Source organism: Gambusia affinis, linkage group LG07 (genome assembly GCF_019740435.1).
Source record: "Gambusia affinis linkage group LG07, SWU_Gaff_1.0, whole genome shotgun sequence".
NCBI lineage: Eukaryota > Metazoa > Chordata > Actinopteri > Cyprinodontiformes > Poeciliidae > Gambusia > Gambusia affinis.
In genome coordinates, this window is record NC_057874.1 from 14,467,519 (window position 1) to 14,488,378 (window position 20,860).

General features: G+C 42.0%; 1 protein-coding gene across 3 annotated transcripts in view; it reads left to right on the forward strand.

Annotated features, from left to right (window-relative positions):
* Positions 1-20,860, forward strand: part of foxp4 (forkhead box P4) — a 114,001-nt gene that overhangs the window by 73,518 nt on the left and 19,623 nt on the right. The window contains exons 4-9 of one of the 3 annotated variants that reach the window (XM_044123047.1): positions 3,065-3,187; positions 7,186-7,332; positions 12,026-12,164; positions 15,572-15,773; positions 16,158-16,256; positions 18,317-18,415. In XM_044123047.1, coding sequence (XP_043978982.1) covers positions 3,065-3,187; positions 7,186-7,332; positions 12,026-12,164; positions 15,572-15,773; positions 16,158-16,256; positions 18,317-18,415 — 809 coding nt within the window. The remainder of the gene's footprint in view (positions 1-3,064; positions 3,188-7,185; positions 7,333-12,025; positions 12,165-15,571; positions 15,774-16,157; positions 16,257-18,316; positions 18,416-20,860) is intronic. The other 2 variants (XM_044123048.1, XM_044123049.1) reach the window with 2 other exon arrangements.

The window sequence follows — 20,860 nt, forward strand, 5'->3', positions numbered from 1 at the left end:
AAAAGTGTGTTGTTTATTTTTTGTCATTCATAAAGAAAGACCCTAATCAGTGTTTACTGCCAGGTGCAAAGCTCTTTGTTAATTTTCAGTGATTATGCAGACATTTTGGCCTGTTTGTCATGTTTTCTGGCTGGTTTGATATCAGACAGCAATCCCTCTTCTCTTTCCTGAGTGGCAAAAGGCTTCCCTCCCAGCTAGGATGAAAAGTCATCAAGGGAGAAAAGGAGAGAGGGATGAGGCCTCATTGAAATGCAAGTTACATTCCCCGATTTCTCTCTCTTCTCTCCTCTGGGACTTCATGCCTTTCTCTTCCGTCTCCTTCCCATCTTTCTGGGCTCTCCCCGGCTCCCTCTCCCTGCCTTTGTTAATCAGTTAAACTCCCTCTTCAAACAACCCCTCTAATTACTCCTCCGCTCTCTGTAAACGACAGGGCTGTCTCCTGCTTTCTCTTCTCCTCCCTCCTTTCCTCGCAGCTCCCTCCATCCATGGCAGGGGTTAACCTCTGTCAGCTACTGACCCCTCTGAAGTGTGAGTCTGCCAGTGCGTGTGCTCACTGTTCAACTGCTTGTGACTTTTTCTTGCATTGTTAATGATATAAGTGACTTTTTCACTCTTTTATCTTTGTGTTACTTGGACTAAATAAGATGCAATAAGACCAGGGATTGTGACTCTTCACCTGTATGTCAGCATGTGGTTGCCTGTTGAGACTCTTGTCTGCATTCTGCTCTTTCTAGAAACCTTCTTGGTTATTTCTGCTTGACAGCTCAAACACTTGTCTTATCTTCCAACCATTATTCCTCAATACTTCCTCCTTCCTCGCTACGTCCTTGTCTTTCCTGTCCTATCCCTGCTCACAGCCTCCTCCCCCCTCCCACCTCACCTTCCTCTTCCCACTAATCTACCACGCATCTCTCTCTTTTAAATTAACATGCAACATGAAAAAAAAAAAATGGACGACAGCGGGGGGAGGAAAAAATTAAATGCATTTAATAAATGGCTGACTTCAAATCACCCGGCTTTTCAGACTCTCCCTATTCACAGTCCAATGAAAGGGGAGAAATCATTCACCAGGAGAGACAAAGCCGAATGAAAATATAATTCTGCATTGTGAGGCGCTTTTGTCCTGGCCCGTCAAATCGCTAATGGCGAGGCTTTTGTTTTGCGCCGGGGCTCTGAGGCTGGCGGTGTCGTATGGCGGTGGCAACGCATGCCCCATAATCACAACGCTTTGTGATATTAGATTATAGGGGCAATTAATGGCGTCAAACCTTAACTACTCAACATTCAGCCTACCACACACACGCACACACACGCATGCACACAGGCCCGCACATGCGGTTCCGGCATCACAGTGTAATCCAGCACACAGAAAGGTGCTATAACTCCAGTAATTATTACGCCTGCGACTTGAAAATGTCAATGGCGGTGTGTATAAAATAGAATGTATGAGTAGTCGGTGAGGAAGAATGGGATGCACAAGAGCAATTAATTACAGCTTTTCATTTGGCAGCCTAGACTGACAAGGCCCGGCGGCGGGGGCAAGCTGGCATGACGCCAAGCGGCACCCATCACCACCCCCATCTCGCTGCTCCCCCCTTGGGTCCTCCGCTACCTCTCATCCACCCGCCCCCCATCTCCCTTGCCTATTTCCTTACCAACTGCCACAACGCCAAAGGGTCGTCTGACTCACCCTGCTGTGGCTCCCGTATCTTTACATCCACTCCTCAAACACAAACTCTTGCTCTTCTAGCCACTGGTATGCTGTAATAGTTCCCCATCCCTCTGTCAGTAAGTGTATGTATGGAACAGGAAGACAGAGGAGCAGCTGGTAACAGATAGTTAGTATTTACAGCCTATTTTGTTTATGGAGTAAAACTGGTTCTTCATAGATTTAATCCTCCAGTGACCATTCAGGTGGTCAGGAGCTGGACAACTCTTGTGTAAAACTGTTTCTGTTTTCGCCTCGCACACATACATACAGACAGAGATTTGCACATTGAAAAGATTGATAACTTTTTTGGGTTTTTTTTTCAATAAAACATGAATCTTACCAATGATCAGACAGTGAGAGAATCCCTTTAGATCTCAAAAAATAGCTTCCAAAACCATCTCAACCATCTCCATAAATATGTTCACACCATGTCTTTTTATCCCCATTATTATCTGCATTTTCTTTTAACTGGTGTTGTTCCAGCAGTTGTTAAATACAAAAATGCTTTGTCAGCAGTGCTGCTGCTGTGGTGTTTTCTTCTCTGTTGTGTGTACACTTGCACTCTCGGTTTCAGATTTATGCGGTTAGCTGGTCCCCAGAGTTGCAGTGTTTGTAATCAGATTAGCATCTCTGCACATTTTCTGTGTACAATGCAAGAACATTAAAGAAGGTTTGCAAAACACATCTGCAAAAATGACAACTATGTACTGTTTCCCTCGCTTTCTGCTTCTTTAGGCCGACTGCAGCTTTATCTGATGAGATGAACATCTCATCAGATACCCAACTTTGTTGTTCCTATTTCCTCCTAGCGAGGCCCGGCCGTGCTAGGGAGAGAATCGACGGCAGTCATAATCATGTGTTTATAAAAGCAGATAAGATTTTATATTTTATTGGTAGATTGCATATCTGTCCTTTCCTCCCTGGCTGCTACCACAGAAATTGACGGTTTTTAACCGTGTCAGCCATGTGCCGGAAAATGTCAACAGTGTTTTAGTGCGTCAATCTATTTGTCTTCATCTGATGCTGCCCGTTTTTTCTTGGCAGTGAGTGACAACAGAGAACAAGAGACAAACACACACACACCCTGACTTACCTGTCTGTGCCAGCCTGCAGCATAACCAGCTTGTACTGCAGGCTGTTTATTTTAACTTGAGCATTCACTTTGCGGGCACAGTCATGTTCAAGTTTTTTTTTTGTGTGTGTGTGTTTTTGTTTTTTTTTCTGTCGACTGGGCCTCTTTGCACAAAGCTTCATCTGTTGACTGATTAGGTTGCTCTTGTTTTACATGATAACATTTAGGTGTGTTAGGGCGCTTTTAACGTGTGCTGTATTCTTTTCCTGTTTTGTCTTCAGGTGCCCGTATCCATGGCCATGATGAGCCCACAGATGATCACTCCTCAGCAGATGCAACAGATCCTTTCCCCCCCTCAGCTACAGGCCCTGCTGCAGCAGCAACAGGCTCTCATGCTACAGCAGGTAAAAACCAAATTCTCTTTCTTCCTTCAGTGTTTGGTGTTTAGCTCAAATTTGGAGATGTGTAAATATGTAGTATGCTACTCATTTATGGTTTGACCTACAGAACATTTGTAAAGATTAATTAGCAGCTTTAGCAGAAGCATGTCAATCAAGTTCATTACCTTTCTTAAAAAAATACATTCATGGGATATTTGTGATTTGTTTTATGTTTTGACTATCTTAATAGTTTGTTTTTTGTAGTTGTTGCTGGTCATTGTGTCCAGGAGTCACTATGATAAACATTCCAATATAAAATTATATATATGAATTATAAATACGTGGTGGTTAGCAAAGTAAACTCACAAAGTCAGCAGGTTCACAACTTAAGGGTTGTAAGAAAGACAGGAGACAACAGGAATTTAGCTTTAAGACCGAGAATCTCTATTTAATTTGCTTTACAAGTTTTCAAATATAGATATAGAGTGTCAAACTTAATGTCTCTCCCCTCTTCACTTTCTTTTTTTATTCCTTTTGTCCACTGTTTCTTTCTGTGTGTCTTTCCTTTTCTTCTTTCTTGTGTTTCTGTTTCTCTTTCTTTTTGGGTTCTTCTTTCCACAAATCTTTTCTTCTGTCCTTTCTTGTATGTATTCTTCCTTTACTCCTTCCACATATTTCCTAACTTGCTTCTTTCTTTTGAGTTTCTGTGTTTATTCAATCTTGCCAACTGTTCATTGTGAACAATAATATTAGATTTTTGGAGAACTGTCAGTTATTTCTGGAAAAGAAAAAAAAAACATTATTAAAAAAGCATGAAAAAAGACATACACCCCTCATGTTTGGGGATTTTTGCAGATGAGGAACATACTGATTTGAACCAATCATTAGGATTATCTTTTGGATAATATGCCTGCAAATATGCATGTACTTAACCACACAGACAGATTTGCTTTTGAGCAACAAAACATGAGTCATACCGAATCAGGAATGTGTGTCATGCTGATTCCTGGCCCCTTGATATTAGAGGTTGCCATGTCGGCATTACTCAATAAACACCCTTCAGCTGTAGTAGATTTGTCAAATACTTAGCCACACCAACACATCCCCGCCAACCTGCACAAGCAAAGCACACATGCTGGCCCATAAAGGGTGTGAATTTGCCTCTTAACTGCGTGGAGACACAGGAGTAATTGCATGGTGTAGGGGTAGACTAGAAAACTGGAGCATGGTGTGTAGATTTAATAGGAAGTGGTTGCTTTAGGCAACTGTAAATTGTGGTGGGAAGATCTCACAACGTGTATCACAATGAAAACGTAAAAAAAAAAAATGTTTCGGCTTTCTGGGAACAGACATGGAGAATGACAGAGATCCTCCTTGCTGGTCCTTTTCTCTTTTTTTTTATTTTCTGTAGCAAGGAAAAAGAAGACGCAATGAAAGGAGGTTGATAATGCACTCTCACTCACTGCAACGCTAATAAAAACCATCGAGTTTAACATTGCTCTCCCACTTAATTAACCACAGTATGGGCCACGCACTTAGTGTATATCTGCACATCAGGCACTTTTACACACACACACATGCACACACACGCCCGCCCACGCATATGAACACACAGGACAAATCAACCAACACATCAGTCACTGAAGCATTAAATTTCTTATCCCCATGGCAATAGTGCCCTGTGTAAGAGTGTGTAAGTACGTTTTACAGCCCATTGCTACAAAGCAGATGTGTGTTTGCACGGGCGCTGATTTGTGGATGCGACTTTGTGCGTTAACCTTTAAGTTTGCTCAAACCTTTACTTATGCTATGGCTGCTTTGCATTTCGTTCATTGTGTTTTTCTCTGAAGTCAAGGTCATGGTAATAGGCTGGAGAGGTGAGTGCCTCACTTACACATACACTTAATGTACAGAGCCACTGAATCAAATCATTAAAAGACCGTAATTATCACTTAATTATTCCTCCAACTCACCACTCTGCAGCCAAGGGTGAGTGTGTGTGTGCGTGCGTGCTTGCTAGCTGGTGAGTGTGTGCGCTTGCATATGCATTTGTCTGTGTGATTAGGAGGCGATCAGGGCTAGTGACGCAGAAAAGAGAGATTAACTCTGCCTAAGGAGTGATAAAAGAGAGGAAAGACAGATGGAAAGTAAAAGAAAGAGCAGCAAGAAGGAATGACTCCTGCATTTAAAATGAATTAAGCACAAAAAAAGAGAGGGGTAAAAAAAAAAAGAATGTTGCAGGGGTAGAGCTGTAAATTATGCAAAGGAGAAACTGGATAATGTGAAACAGCCTTGTTTGTAAAAAAAAAAAAAAAAAAAAAAGATCATTGCATTGTACCGGGTATGTGTGGCATGGATGGGTAGCAGTGTAGCAGTGTGTAGTCTGCTCACCGTAAGGTCAGACAAATGAGAGACCGAAGCAACTGCTGCGCTGTGAAGTCATTCTCTGCTGAAAAGCCTCTTTGAACATTTGATGCACCATGAAACAAAGACAAACTGCAGATGGACACATGTACAAGCTGTTCTCCGGAGAATAACCTCCCCTCCTCCTGCTCTCCTCAAAACACGCACACACTCACCCAGACTGAGATGCACTGTGGTCAGTGAGTTTTCCCTCTCTCCTCAGCTGAAGATTGTAATCTTAATGGAGCTTCCTGGGTAAATTAATGATTGCTAACCCAAACAAACAGACAAGCTGTTACCAGTCAGAGTGTGCTGACCATCTGTGTTTGTGTTTTAGAGTGTTTATATGTGTTAAATCCACTCATGTCATTTTATCAGACGAAGGGATGACAGTTATATTAAAATAAAGAATGTCGATCTATAAACTTCTTACTGTGACAAAGGACGCACGGCTTTAAAAGAAAAAGTAGCTTTCTCGTATGTCAGAGTAAATCCGGCTGCTCTCTGAAGGCCTCTGAGGTTTGTTAGAGAAGATAAGCGAACAAACAGCATCACGAAGAACAAGGAGCACGGCAGACGTGACAAGGCAAAGGCTGTGGAGAGGCTGAAAGCAGGATTATGGTATAAAACAATTTCCCAAGCATTGGACATCTCACACAGTTCTGCTCAGTCCATGAGAAAGGAAAGAAAATAGGGCAACTTCAAATCTCTCATGAGATGGCTGCCCACCAAAACCTCCAAAGAAGTGCCACTGCAACTCTGGAGATCCATGTGCCTGGCCAGTTATTATGATTTCAGGTCAATCATTAGTTGTTCATTTCACAAATCTGGTCTTTATGGAGGAGTGGGCATAAAACATTTGTGCCAAAACTTGAAAATTGCTGCTAAGCTCGAGGTATTTTGCAAAAAGGTTAAACTTCCTGTGTGTAAATTAGCAAAACTGGTCCACAGTCCAAAAGACATGAAGCTTTACTACTTTTTGAAAACCAGGTGTCTTTGGTCTTACACTATGCAAATATGAACTTCTTTGTGTTGGTTTACCACTTAAGTTGCCAATAAATACCAATGAGGTTTTGGTTGTAATGGGATGTGAAAAGTTTTAGCTGGTATGAGCATATTTTCAAAAGACTGCTCTGTGTTCTCCCTATTTATCCTAACAAGCTTGAACTACCCACAGTGTTTCTGGCCCGCTCCCTGTCTGTCAGCCTGCATTGTGCTGCAATCATCTCCTGCAATTCAGAGCTTGATCTTTGAGAATAATCTGGGGGGACTTTGCCTTGACATGCACGATCACACTGACACACTCAAACAGCTGCACAATGTACCTCAGCAGCCTCTCCCAGGTCTGCGTTTGCTTGTTGCGCATGGTTTGTCAATAAAACCACACACCGCCACAACAATACGCTGTGGCCTCAACTGAGATCGCTGGAATTGAAAGCATCTGTGCCATTTGAGGCTCCTGTTTAGGTTACATTGTCTGACTGTGGAGGATCGTTTCAGTACTGGTGGCAGTGTTGAGGCTTCTGCAGTTTGTGTTGTGACTCACTCGCCTCATATTTCTCCTCCACTCTGCCCCCTTTCTCCTTAACCCGCCTTCCCCACCCTGCACCTGTCCATAGTTACAGGAGTACTACAAGAAGCAGCAGGAGCAGCTGCATCTCCAGCTTCTGACTCAGCAACAGCAGCAACAGCAACAGCAGCAGCAGCAGCAACAACAGCAGCAGCAGCAGCAGCAGCAGCAAGCCGGGAAGCAGGCGGCAAAAGAGGTGAACTTAGCCACGTACACTCTCACTCAGTTCAAGCACACTCTGAAGTGCAGAAGTGCTCTTAAATGCAATAAAGTGGCTGACATGTGAGAGTGCCAAGAACAAAAAAGATGACAAGAGTCTAATGTATGGAAGTTAGGCCAGATACATTAAAGCATGGTGCTCATGTTTTAATGTTATTGTGGGGCTCACACAAGTCTGAATCCCCAGGCTAATGCCTCAAAGTCGAAAAGAAGTCCGCTCCACATCCATGTGCTTCTAATTCACAATATTAGATGTTACCTCTAGAAGAAGGGTCCAGGAAGAAGCAGTTATTTGAAAGTGCTTTTAGCTGTTAATTGATCCCCCAACTAAACAACATGGCCGGTTCCCTCCCTACAACTTGCATGGAAACTAAAGGTGACAGAACCTTTTCAGTTACGGTACATCTCTAGCTGTTCTCTCGAAAGGTGCTATGGAAATTACATTTAAACAATGTTTATCCCGAATTTCATTAAATAAGCTTGTTCTGGATGAGAACTTCCTGCCTTCAGTCAGGCCAATAGGTAACCTCAACAAAAATTACATATTAATGATGCAAAATGTTAGTCATAAATGTGTATAATTGTAGCTTGCTATTTTTACCTGCAGCGTTGCCCTTTTTATCACTACCATGAACATTTTGCAAACACAGTAGTTTGGCCACTTTCTACCAGAAAGGCCAAGGACTTGTATTCTGGTCCCATTGGATAAAAGCACCTACTTCCATGTGTATGTCATATAATCATCCCAAAGCTATGCATGGGACTTTGGACTTTTACCAAGATAAATACAAATAAATACTAGGTGTGTTCAAGCATTGACCTCTCTCTAAAACCTTGGGTTGTCTAAAACATAAATACACTTAAAAGTTATCCTTCAGGGCCTCCACTTTAGAAATTATGTTTAATGTTTCCTACCAAAAAATTATAGATTACAGATGCAAACAATAAAATAAAAATTGCATAAGCATTTTCTTGTGTGGACAGGGATTTGATCTTGCCAAGTTGCTTTCGTTTGGATGTTAATTTAAGTTTTTTTTCTCCTCTCTGTTTAGAAAAAAATCAGAAATTTTAACAAAAATTGTATAATGAGCGTGCTGCTTGACCAGGTGGTAATAGGTTAAATATCAAACAGCACATCAAAACACACAAAAAAAAATCAAGAACATTCTGAGCACAGCTTGTGACTTATTCAGAACATTGGAACTTGAGTTTTATTTGACACAATTTACTCTGTTGTTCATTATCGCTCACCTTTTTAGGGATTATTCAAGAGAAATGGCAGCAGGGTCAGGGTAGAGCTCTTCAGTTGCAGAAAAAAAGGCATAAACACATACGCAATATGCAAAAATACACAAGCTCTTGCAGATTTAATTAGCACTGTGATCAATGAGGGTCACATAAAGTAGAATATGGACCATGTAGGCATATTTGACATAATAACTGGTCAGGTAGAAGAAGTTTTGCATTTATCTATATGTACAATTCACATGTTATGATGACAATATTAAGAAGAAACAATGCAGGGGAATCACTTCACGAGACAGAGCTTGTGAGACATTTCTGAGAAATGCACAGGGAGACACATCCTCAGATTTGTCCTCCTCCTCTCCCAGTGGGCAGAGCCCCCACCCCACCACCTCAGCCCACATGCTCCTCACTGACAGCGGGCAACCGACTCAACCGTGACCAAAGCAAACCAGTTGTGGTTGACTCGCATGTTGAGCGAGTGTCTGAATTGCTTTTCCGTTCTCCCCCATGCTCCTCCGCTGTCCCAGTTTTCAGGTTGCTTGTCCTGCAACAATGAGACAAGTGCAAACACTGGTCACACAGCCACATGGACACGCAGACAGAGGGAGGCTTGATGCGTGATGGTTCACTGGCCAAACACACACACACACACACACACACACACACACCTGGGGGAATATGCCTCCCTACAGAGCTGCAAGTAGCTGATGTGACCAAGGCTCTCTCCAGCAGCCATGACCTGCTGACATACAGTGCATCAATTATCAATTAACAGCAAGCATGTATAGCTATGAAATACTGTAGATGCTGTAAGAATGTTGCTTTTCACTTCTATGTATTTTTTTTTCTTTTTCAAACTTAAGTGAGTTTTGTGACTTCAAGTCACCAGAAAAGAGTAAAAACTACTAGAGCAAAAATCTATGGAGGAAAGAGCAAGAAAAAAAGTTCTCCCTCCTAACTTTTGGAAGTGTTTGTACATCAGTGCCTATGACTTTTTGCCCTTTTCGCTTTGAGCAGCAATTCCTTTTTCACGTTCAAGGCTTTGTGGAAGTGATGCATTGAAAGAAAAAACGATGTATGTGCGTGCTGAGTTGCTGTTCTGTGTGTTGCCGGAGCATTTGGGACTGGTCAGGAGTCAGCTTAATGAAGTGACTCTGACCATCACAAAAAGATGCGTGCGTGTGTGTCTTTGGATTGGCCGTCTGAAGTTGCCTGTGTGTGTGTGTGTGTGCGTGTACATGTATGCTTCTGTGTGACTGGCAGGCTCAGACAGTGTGTGATGTGCTCATAAATCACATTGACAGCCTGTTACTGCGCTAGCTTTGGCCACTCAGCCACAGCTAATGTAAACAGAGCACAGGCACACACACACACACACGCACACCCACACATGCCCTCTCTCAGTGTGTGTGTTTTAAAGAACCGTAGCCATATCTCAGGAGACAATGAGAGGGAGAGGAGGGGGGAGGAGAAAATGGACATACAAGTTTGAAAGGGAGGGCCAGGGCCTTGGAGAGAGAGAAATGTAGGAATGAAACGGATACAATCTGCTTGGACTTTCCGATCAACAGTTTATTTCAACCAAGACGGGTCTGGTAAATCAGCTCAAAGTTATTGAATTGTCTCAACGTGACAACGATTTTTACACATCTCACATCTGCGAGGGGTGACTGTTTCCAACTTACCTTAGGGTTCATCTAATGGTGTAACCAGTAAAGAGCCAGGGATGTAGTTGTTTGGTCGTCTGAATGTGCTTTTAAAATCAGTTCTGACTTCTAAAGCACTGATTTTGATTTGTGATGGACTGGGAAATGACTTAGACTTTTGCAGGTGACAAAACAAGTCCTCATCTGAACAAACATATACAGGGTATATTTACTTGTGGAGGATTGTGTGTTTCTCCGATTCTGCTTCTGTCCTACATCTAATTACTTTGAGAATTTGAACAGCAACACTTCCTTCTTCCTCTTGTACTCTTTGTTTTAAATGCCAACTGAGAAAAATCGTGGCCATGACACACAGACTTAGCTAATAGAAAATGACTGAAAAAAAAATGTTAGAAATAAATTAAAAACCCAGAGAACCATTGATCAGGTTACCTTTAAATGATAACGTCAAAAGCGATAAGTTAAGAACTGAAAGGATCTTGAATGAGTTTCAGTAACAAGGATTTACAAGATTGTTTTAATTCCACCTCTACGAACAAAATCATTTGAGCTTGTGGCTAAAGGAGTCTGCATTCAGGAAGCTTTTCCCAGACTGGCTTTAAAACAAGCTGCGGATGTGCAACAAATCAAACTGTGCAGTTTCCTTTATGACATTAAATTATCCATGCAAAGAATATGGCGCTGCCGGTTGTCGTCCTCCCACCTCCAGCTCACCCACAAACACACATAAACACACCTCCACCATACTTTTCCTCCCCAGGCACCAAGTCTGAGAGGAAATGACCTATTTGCCCTTCCTGAGAGTTCCTCTCTGTTCAAAGAGTTCTAGGCTGCCACTCTGTTTCACACACAATGAGAAGTTTCATTTATTTATTTTTCAGCCCTGCCAGTTATCAGTGGGAGATAAAGTACACCTCTCTCAGGGGTTTTGATTGTGCAGGGTCAGTTTGGGAAAAAGAGGGTAAGAGGGGGAACTTGTCAGTTTTTTTGTTTTTTTCTGATATAAAATATAATTTCTCACGTTATCTCTTACCTACAAAAAATGTGTGTATTAATTCTATTGTTTTTACAAAGTAATCCTAAATCACATTGTCACATTTACTGGCATTACAACCGGATATCTCAGCTCATTGTATTGGGATTTTATGTTATAGACTGATACAGTGTTTTGTATAACTTTAACAATGAAGAAAAATGATGAATTAAAAATAGGTTGTTAGAGAGTATTAGTGAATACCATTAACACCAAGCAGTCCCACAAAAAAGGTCAGCAAGAGTTAGGTTACAAAACAGTACCCATAGTTCCGAACATCCCATAAAGCATTGTTCTAATCAATCATCAGAAAATCTATTGATTAAAATGACAGGTGGGTCAGGAAGAATATAACTTATAAAGCAGCCAATAGATTCAGTGTAACTGTGAAGAGGCTTCTGGTCAGAATAACCCAAAGTCCAGAATGAAATCTTATTGAAGATTTGTGGCAAGAGTGGAAAATTGCTTACAATCTGATCTAGTTATAATATGTGGATATGCATAGCTGGTAGAGACAAAGTCCAAATGTCCTACATATATCATCGCAGTGAAAGATAGTTCAACAAAGTTTAATTTTGGGGGTGGGCTTTACACTTAAGCAAGCCAAAAATGACTAAATGTAAAAAGGATAAAAAGTTGTTAACGCTTTTGCCAGGCGCTGCGAGCAATTTGGAAGCACAGCCTGCCTTGTCTGACCGCCGTTTCTCCTCCATGCCTAATAGCAGCTTGGCAGTAAGCAGCTGGCCTTCCAGCAGCAGCTGATCCAGATGCAGCAGCTTCAGCAGCAGCACATCCTCAACCTCCAGAGACAGGGCCTGGTTCCGCTGCAGCCCACCGCCGCCATGCAGTCTCTTCAGCAAGGTACGTGCACACACAGGCATTCCCAAACAGAACCTGAAACAGGACACATCCTGACTAACACGAGCCTAGCTAAACACATGCACAAGGCCTGTGCCCGGCGCTGCCTGTGAAGCCTGTTAAGTTAATCAGCCTATAAAAGATAAAAGAAAACATGATTGGTAGGTTTGTGGAAAGTAGTCATTTAGATAATAGGTAAAATATGCCGTTAAGCCTCCCCTGCTTAGAGTTGTGTGCATGTGTGTGTCTGTACTTGAGATTATCCAGGCACAAGAAAATCATCTTTCTGCTATTCCTGTGCCCACAGGATTTTTTTTCCTATGTGTAACTTCTCCCACAGTTCCTTTAGCTTCTCAGCAGAGTTTCAGAGCGATAAATGTTGACTGCTGCTGGCCCGCCCTCGGTGAACATGTGTGTGTGTGCCCACTATTGTGTACGCACTTGCGCGGCAATGTTTCACACATACTTTTGAGCACTATCTCACTTGCAGAGAATGCCTTAGGGGCTCTAAAGTGGCCGTAACATTGCTAAAGCGCTGACTGAGTTGACCAAACAGACCCATTTCCTTCCCTCTGTTTTTGATCTTTCACTTTTTCCCCTCATGCAGACTAGCATGGAGTCACTCACAGCAACACGCGCACACACACGCCTACATAACAAGGTTAAACTCTACCAAATTATCAAAAGGTTTGGAAACGTTGATTTCCAATCCCAAGGTCTCCCAGAGGGCAAGTGGATTTATTCTTAGTGGAGGAAAAAAAAACTGATTAGGTGGATAGGGCTTGAGGACACAGTTGTGTTAGCAGAGAGCAATTTTTCAGACAGTTGCAAACATTTGGACTCGGCGTCTCCTTCTCTTTCTTTGCTCTCCCTCTCTGCATAACACTGGAATTTCCCTGCAGTGTGAAAGAGCTGGTCCATTGTGACAGCTCAGCCAGGCGTGAGCCAGAGCATTCCTCTGACCAGCCATGCCACACAAACACGCAAACACTCACGGATAAACACACACACTGCCGCCCTGCCTCAAAAAGCTGTTGTGTTCTGTGTATAGGCCATACGGGGCGCCATGAGGGGTCCAACTAAGGCTTGTGTTTACTTCCATGACTTTGTGTGTTACACGATAGATCACTACTAAACCCCCTGACTTATAAAAATAATTAGAAACAATGAGTTTATGTTCAAAAACATCAAGAATCCAGGCATTTTGGTTGCAGATTCAAGTTATGTGGGGAAAAAAAGTCTTGTATTAAAACCTTGGACCTTTTCTGATAATCAACAGAGCCTGTCAATTCTCTCTGTGTTTTTTATTTAAACGAGATCCTGTGAAAAGCATCCAAGGGTTGAACATTATACAGTTTTTAAGTCCATGTAACTTTTTTTACAGGTTACATTTTTGGAAATAGTTTCTTGTTGGACATAGTTCCTGTCCAACAAGAATGACAAATGAGCAATTCAATGTTAGACACATTTATGCAATTTAATTAGAGCATAACTCCAGCTGTTCTGTGAAAGCATCAGAGGTTTGTTAGAGAACAGTAGAGAATAAGTAACATCATGAAGACAAAGGGACACAACAGACCACTCAGGAATGAAGTTGTGGAGAAGTTTAAAGTAGAGTTAGGATTAAAACATAGTCACAATCTTTGAAGATGTCAAAAAACATTATTTAGTCCGTCATCTGTAAAATGGATCTAGGATGGCAGACTGACAAACCTACCAAAATGTGACTGTTTACCTAAACTGACAGGTGTAGTTGGACGTTTGACTGCTTTTCACAGACACAGCCAAGAGAGTGACAGTAACTCCAGAGGAGCTTAGGAGTTTTCTCTGCTTTTCATCCACAGTGACAGATAAACTGTTTAGGGCAGATGAGAAAATGTATGTAGCTAAGAACAGGGCAGTCCTGACAGAAAACATAGTCGATGCTGCAGGGGCAACCACAAACACACAGAGAGCAATGGAATGGTTTAGATCAGGGCAAATTTATGTGTGAAAATGGCCCAGTCAAAGTCCAACTGAGAATTGAAAATTTATGTTCGCAGATGGTTTTCATCCAGTCAGAGAGAGCAGGAGCTATTTTCAAAGTACTGGTTAAGAAAGATCCATTTGGTAGACATCCCTAAAAACACTGTGATTGCAGCAAATGTAGGTTATGCGGAATATTGCCTGTGGGGGGCTGAACACAAATGGGTGACACACTTTTCAGGTTTTTATTTGTAGAAAGTTGTGAAAAGTTCCCTACCCTTTCATTATTGTGCGTTACTTTGAATTGGTCTGTCACATAAAATCCCAATCAAACCTAAAAGTAAAAGCACTTTAGGAATTTGTGGTTGTAATTTGATAAAAGTTCAAAGGGTACGGATACTTTTGCAAGCCCCTTCCCGTGGGTTAGCAGGAATACTCTCATCTTTTCAAATTTGGTCCTGTCAGTTTTTGTTGGAGAAAGTTATGATTTTTTGATTGCAAATCTATCCTCACATGCGTTGTTTATTTTACACTTGGCACTAAACTACCTTCCATCTGTTTTCTCCAAACGGGCATATTTATTTTTAATTGAACATACTCCCGTGGTTCAGGCTTCCTAACATAACAATCTTGAACCACTTTACACTTTCACTCTCTGATCGTCTCCACAGATTGGTTTGGTTTCTTCCCGGATAATTCCTGCGTACACACACACACACGCACGCACGCCCCCGCACGCTCGCATGCACACAAAAATCTGTCTGCGCACTAACACCACTTCATTTTTCCAGAGTGAGAACTTTTGTTTTGGCGGAGGCCAGAGAAGAATGCAGACAAAGCAGACATAATATTTGGATTGCTGCGAGGTCCTAGTATGTGTATGTGCAGATGTGTATTATATGTGAGTAAGTGCATGCTAAAATACACTGGAGAAGGCTGTGGCATTTTCAGCCGTCTCTCCTTCACTGTCAAATTGGACCAGAAATAATAATGCTGCAAGCAGAAAGAGCTCAGTGTGTGCACTCACATGTTTTTGCACAAACAGTGGCGCTGATGAAGTCCTTAAGGGCAACTCCCACCTTAACGCTGTACTTCTCTTATTGGTAAAACTACGTCTCTGAATGAGTCAGGAAAGAGCCATTACTTTATGACGGGAACAATGGAGATGACTTACTAGTGTCCAACAGGACTTTTAAATCAACCTCTAGACTGTGTTATTTTTCAGCTTCTTCAGTAGAATGGGGGACTTTGTGGTTCTGGGACAATCAGTTGCAGCTACACAATCAGTGACACTAGTTTATTTAAATTCCCTCTGCGTGTGTCTGATTATCTTTCAGCTGCTCTGGAATTAACTTCACCACGTCTGCCATCATATTCGCTTGTCAAATTAATCAGTAAGTTAGATTTCATCATTTGCTGAGCTCACTGTGTTACCCTTTTTCCAGCAATGTGTCCGTCAGACCTCCAGCAACTGTGGAAGGAGGTGTCTGGAGTGCCGAGCGCTGAGGATGCCCTTAAACAGGCCGAGGGCCTGGACTTGAGCACCAACAGTTCTAATTCTACCTCAGCCTTCCCCAAAGCTGCCAGTGCCCACATTCCACTGCACAGCCTGCCCAACGGACAAAACCACACCCCAAAGAGAGACAGGTAGGGAAAGCTCCACATGGTTTCTTTCAATAAGCATGTTTTCATTGTTTGTCTTTGCTCTGTGCTTCTACTTTTTCTTTATTTCTCATTCAAACTATCCTGCTTTCTCTTTTGCGGGTATTTTACTTGCAGCTTAGCTTTCATAACTACATGAGTATCACATAAATATATATATATATATATATATATTGGATTCAGTGTGCTCTGACAATGATGTCATTAAAGAGTATGTTGCCCAGTTATTCAGGAGAGGTTTATAAAGGTGTTTTAGTCCAGCAAATAGTGTTGTGAGGGCGACATCAGAGATGCATGCACCAGGTGTCTTTGTATTACACACACTGCGTGGCTGTGTTGGCCACTCACAGGCTTGTCTTCATCTTTAAGAGCCCGACTGTTTGAGTGGATATCCTCCTTCACCAAGGCAGACAGCGGAGAAGACCATGTCCCCCTTTACTCCAAAGGCAACCAGCCTCCCAGCAGCCAGTGAGTAGCCATCACATACACAAACACACCCATGCATATGCAGCACGTAACCCTAGAACCGAATAGATGCACTTCTGAAGGGTTAACTTTAGCACACACCGGTTTAAGAGGAAACATTGGCCCTCATGTTTAGAAGGAAAAGATGGCCATTTAAGGCTTAGACTTGAGACTTGACCTAGACTTGAAGGTTGGGAGTTGATTTTCATGAATAATTTTTAACTCATGAAATCTGGAATGAAAGCAAACCTGTAAATTACAGGTTGTAAGCCATTGAGATCAGCTCTAAGAGGTGCATATTAATTAATCAATATTAATTGACTGTTTGATTTATTGTTGGTAGTAATAGTATTATTAATATTATTAGTAATTGTCTTTACTAATAAAATTAATAATAAATACTCAGAAAGAGGACAAGAAGAGCTCCAAACCCTAGCTAGTGCACTATCTACAGTAGGATAGTGGTCGATACTAAGAAGTTGACAATTTTGACTTGAAAAGGGATTTGGACCTGAAACTAAACTTAGACCTTCCTCTTAAAGTCTTGAGACCTCACTCCAACCACCCTGTTAAAGACTTGACATTGGATTTAGACTTGCATCTCACAGAGTTGAGATCTGACTTGGAATTCACTCTCACTCAGGCTTAGCTTGGACTTACCCATCAGACATTTGAGACTTGATGGGAACTTGCCTCTGGAAGAATAAAAATGGTTTTCCCCCTCAGAAGTTGTAAATCAGAGACTTGATTGGGACTGTCCTCTCAAAGAAGGACAGTCCCAATCAAGTCCCAATCAATTAATTAGACTCAAACATTTTCCCTTATTGAATTGAAAGACTGGACTTGGACTTGTGAACACCTCTGTCTGGAAGTGAGGTCAACGTTGAAGAACAAACATGATATAGCTGAGTGGTGTCGTACTGCTGCTGCAGTGTTCTGCTGTAGGTCTGCTTAAACTGTTGTGGCCTGGAGAATCACAAAGAGGGTAGCACTGCTGTGCTAGTCTGCTAAGCTAATGCATGGTTGATGTGGAGGACAATGTGGTTAGCAGCAGTTTGTCATGTCTGCTGTCTGAGCTGCTTCTGAGCTGCCTCAAGCACGGCCACCACAGAGACACTCTCCCACAAACACACTGCCATTGCTCTCCAGACTGCACATCTGATCCGGAAGCGGGAGAAAGTAAGGCAGGGAGACAAGTTTCCATCTGCGAGACAAATGGTTTTTGTTAGACATCCTTCTGATGTTGATTTGGGAGAATCCCCATCCCAGGCATCATACACACCTACTCATTTGCACAAAGCACACACGTATACACACACACTTCCAAAGTCATGTAAATAAATGTGGAGACAGCCGTCGGAGGCACTGCTCCAGGTCTGAACCACATCTGCTACCGGACCTGCCGCGCACACATGCACAAACACACAGTTATTGCATTTGTCCAAACCAAACCTGGCCTGGTCTTTCATCGTCGCACTCGCTTAGAAGCACGCACGCACGCGCACGCACATGTGCTCATAAAGTTTATCACAAGCACGCACACCCACACACACAGACTCACCACAAAAGAGCAACCAGCAAATGACAGTAACCACCACCAATCAGTCATGGCTGGTTGGTCCTGTGCCGGCTCCATGTCAGCTCCTGAAACAGTAGAAGACACACCAACACTAATATACAAACACACGTGGAAAACACACACCAAAGGCAGGGGGATAGGTCATGGACTTCAGAATGCGCCTCTGAGGTTGTTGGACCAATTCCCTTATTTTATGCCTGGCTTCTGTAACTAACCCCCACTTCGGTCTGTCCTCCTTCCCTTGCTCTTGGCTCGAAGATCTGCACCAACTAATCACAGCTAACCACACTCAGATGGCTGCACCAATGCACGCTGCTGTTACGTTCACATATTGCATGCATGTGTTTAATAAAGTGACTAAAAATAATATTTTGATATGTCTTATACAATTGTGTCTGACCTCAATTGATGTAGAGATTATGCTCAGCATGTAACATCTGTTGCTGACCCTTATTGACGTCTCGGTTTATGTGTTTGTCTGCAGTCATGAGGAGCTCAGCAGCTCCCATCCCCTCTACGGTCATGGAGAGTGCAAGTGGCCAGGCTGTGAAGCACTGTGTGAGGACATGGGGCAGTTCATCAAGTGAGTCACAAAAAATTTACTTACATGACCGACCATCCATCTATCCTGTGATTTTTTTTTTGCAAGGCTCATGTTTAAGGCCTGACCGTGTCTCACATAACCATATGCTTTTTGTATGTAAACCTAAAAATGACTGGAAAATCTCCAAACTCAATTCTGAAAAGAAATTATGCAATTATGACATAGCAGATTAGTAGGTTATTTTTCATTGAATGCAGTCGCTGCTGTTTTAATATTTATAAAAAAAAATATCAACAATGAAAACAAATACCACAAATCAATTTATATTAATTTTCACCTAAAGGTTATCAAAACAGTAATGTATTTTCTATTGAAATAAATCAAACTATTTTAATCATTGATCTATGAGGGATGGGCAATATGTTATGGTATTTCTTGCAATAATAATAAAAGTAAAAATCCATTGCTCTCTCTTATTTGGCAAAGATGGTAGAAAATAAATTCACTGACAGAAAAATGCTGGCAAGAGGTTTTGTAAAAAGGTCAAATACAATAGTTTTCAAATGAAAAACTACAATTTGAAGATCTCACACAAAAAAATATTTGGAATCTTACATTCTGGTTTAATTTGCAAAATAGGTTTAAAAAGTAAGATGAAGAGTTAAATTGAATTCACTTTTGGACTATATGCAATTTATTTTCAAATGCATATATCTTTTATTTTAATTTTGTTGATTTTCGACTAAAGTTCTTTAGGTGCATATCAAGAAAGTTCACACCTGCAGTTTGTAAAGCTTGCAATAACTTCAGTTTTCTCCTGGTAGCCTAAATCTGCATTGAAGTTAAAACTTCACCCTATCAAATGCTGCATGTCAGTTATACAAATCTCTGTGGAGATTTGCATTTTCCTGATTTTCTTTTGCTCATCTTTTTCAATCTGTTGCGTCACATTTGCTCTGAGGCACGTACATGTATCCACACACACACACACACACACACGCACGCACGAGCACGCCGACAGGCACAAACACAACGGTACACGAAGTTACTTGTCATGTGTATAGGTTCTTTGTTTTCTAAAGATTCTTTGAGTATTTTCAACAGACTACCATATTCATTTATTTATTTATTTTAACTATGTTTTTAAACACACTTTGCAAAGATGGAATCTTTCTTTTTTCTTTTTTTTTTCTCATCTGCCATGTCATTTTCACATTTGGAGATATATTGCACCTCCTCCTCCTTGGTGCACTGGACTTCCCCCTTGGCACAGAGGCTTCTAATGAAAGGCCTAACAAGCCCCTTAATGAAGTCCTACACAAACTTACACTCATTACCAACTTGGGGTTTGTAGTTGTTTGAACGGTGAAAATATTAATAAGCAAGAGTGATGAAATGAGTATTCATACACGCAATCACAGGGGTGTCTGGGGTGACGCCAATGGCATTGGACAGTTGGATCAAAGCTTGCTTGCAGGCTGGGAAAGTTTGGAGAGGAAAGCTGTTGTTTGGTGTCTCATTTCACGTAGCCCGGGGGCAGATGGAAGGAGAGCAGTCGCTAAAGTGGAAGAGAATGCATGTGTGTGTGTAAGAAGAGAGATGGAAGAAAAAAAAAAAACAGAGGCAGCGACAGATAATGCCGTCAGTCCAACAGCTCCCTCCCTCCCAGCAAGCCTTAGTCATCGCCCCAGGAGGGGAAAAGGGTAGAGCGGAAGAACAGAGGAGGGAGACGCTCCACTGTTTCGGGTCTTTCTTCTCTTCTATTCTCTTTTCTCTCCCCACCATCTTCCTACTCCTCCTCCTCCCTGTCCTCTGGTATAATACTCTGGCTGTGGTCGCCAAAGCTGGGTGTAATGTGGGTTAAAGGCTTGTCTGCCAGCACTCAGAGGAGTAAACAGAGCCTCTTTGTCGGGACAAACTTAAAAAAAAAGAGAAAAAGAAGCAAAAAACTGCTACTGTTTATGACCCGGCTATAGAGAAACAAGAGAGAGGGGATGGGAAGGGGCAGAGTTAGCTGGAATATGTGTGAATCATAGGCATTTTGGGGAGTTACAGGAGGGGGAGGGAGAGAGTGGGCAGAAGTGTGAGCGACGAAGAGGCAGAGAGAGCTCCACAGAGGGGTTGGAGAGGGGGGTTAGAGAAAGAGAGACTGGGGTGAGCTCATGTTTTTGTTATTATTATCATGCACTTGTGTTGAGCCATCTATCTGCCTAGATTAGTCGTGCCATGACATCATTGTTTTTGTTTCATCTCGAGTCTTTGCCTCGTGTTGGAAAACTTCTTACTTTCTCAGACGTTCACACACACACACCCAAAGTACCATCTGCTACACACGTTAAAAGTTTTTTTTATTAATACACTGATCAAAGAAATATGGCACGCACCTCAAACACAAGTAAAACAAAAACAAAAAAACACTGAGAACTGTGTGAGACTATTCAAATCACTTGGATTTGTGTTTACACAGATCACAACCACAAACCT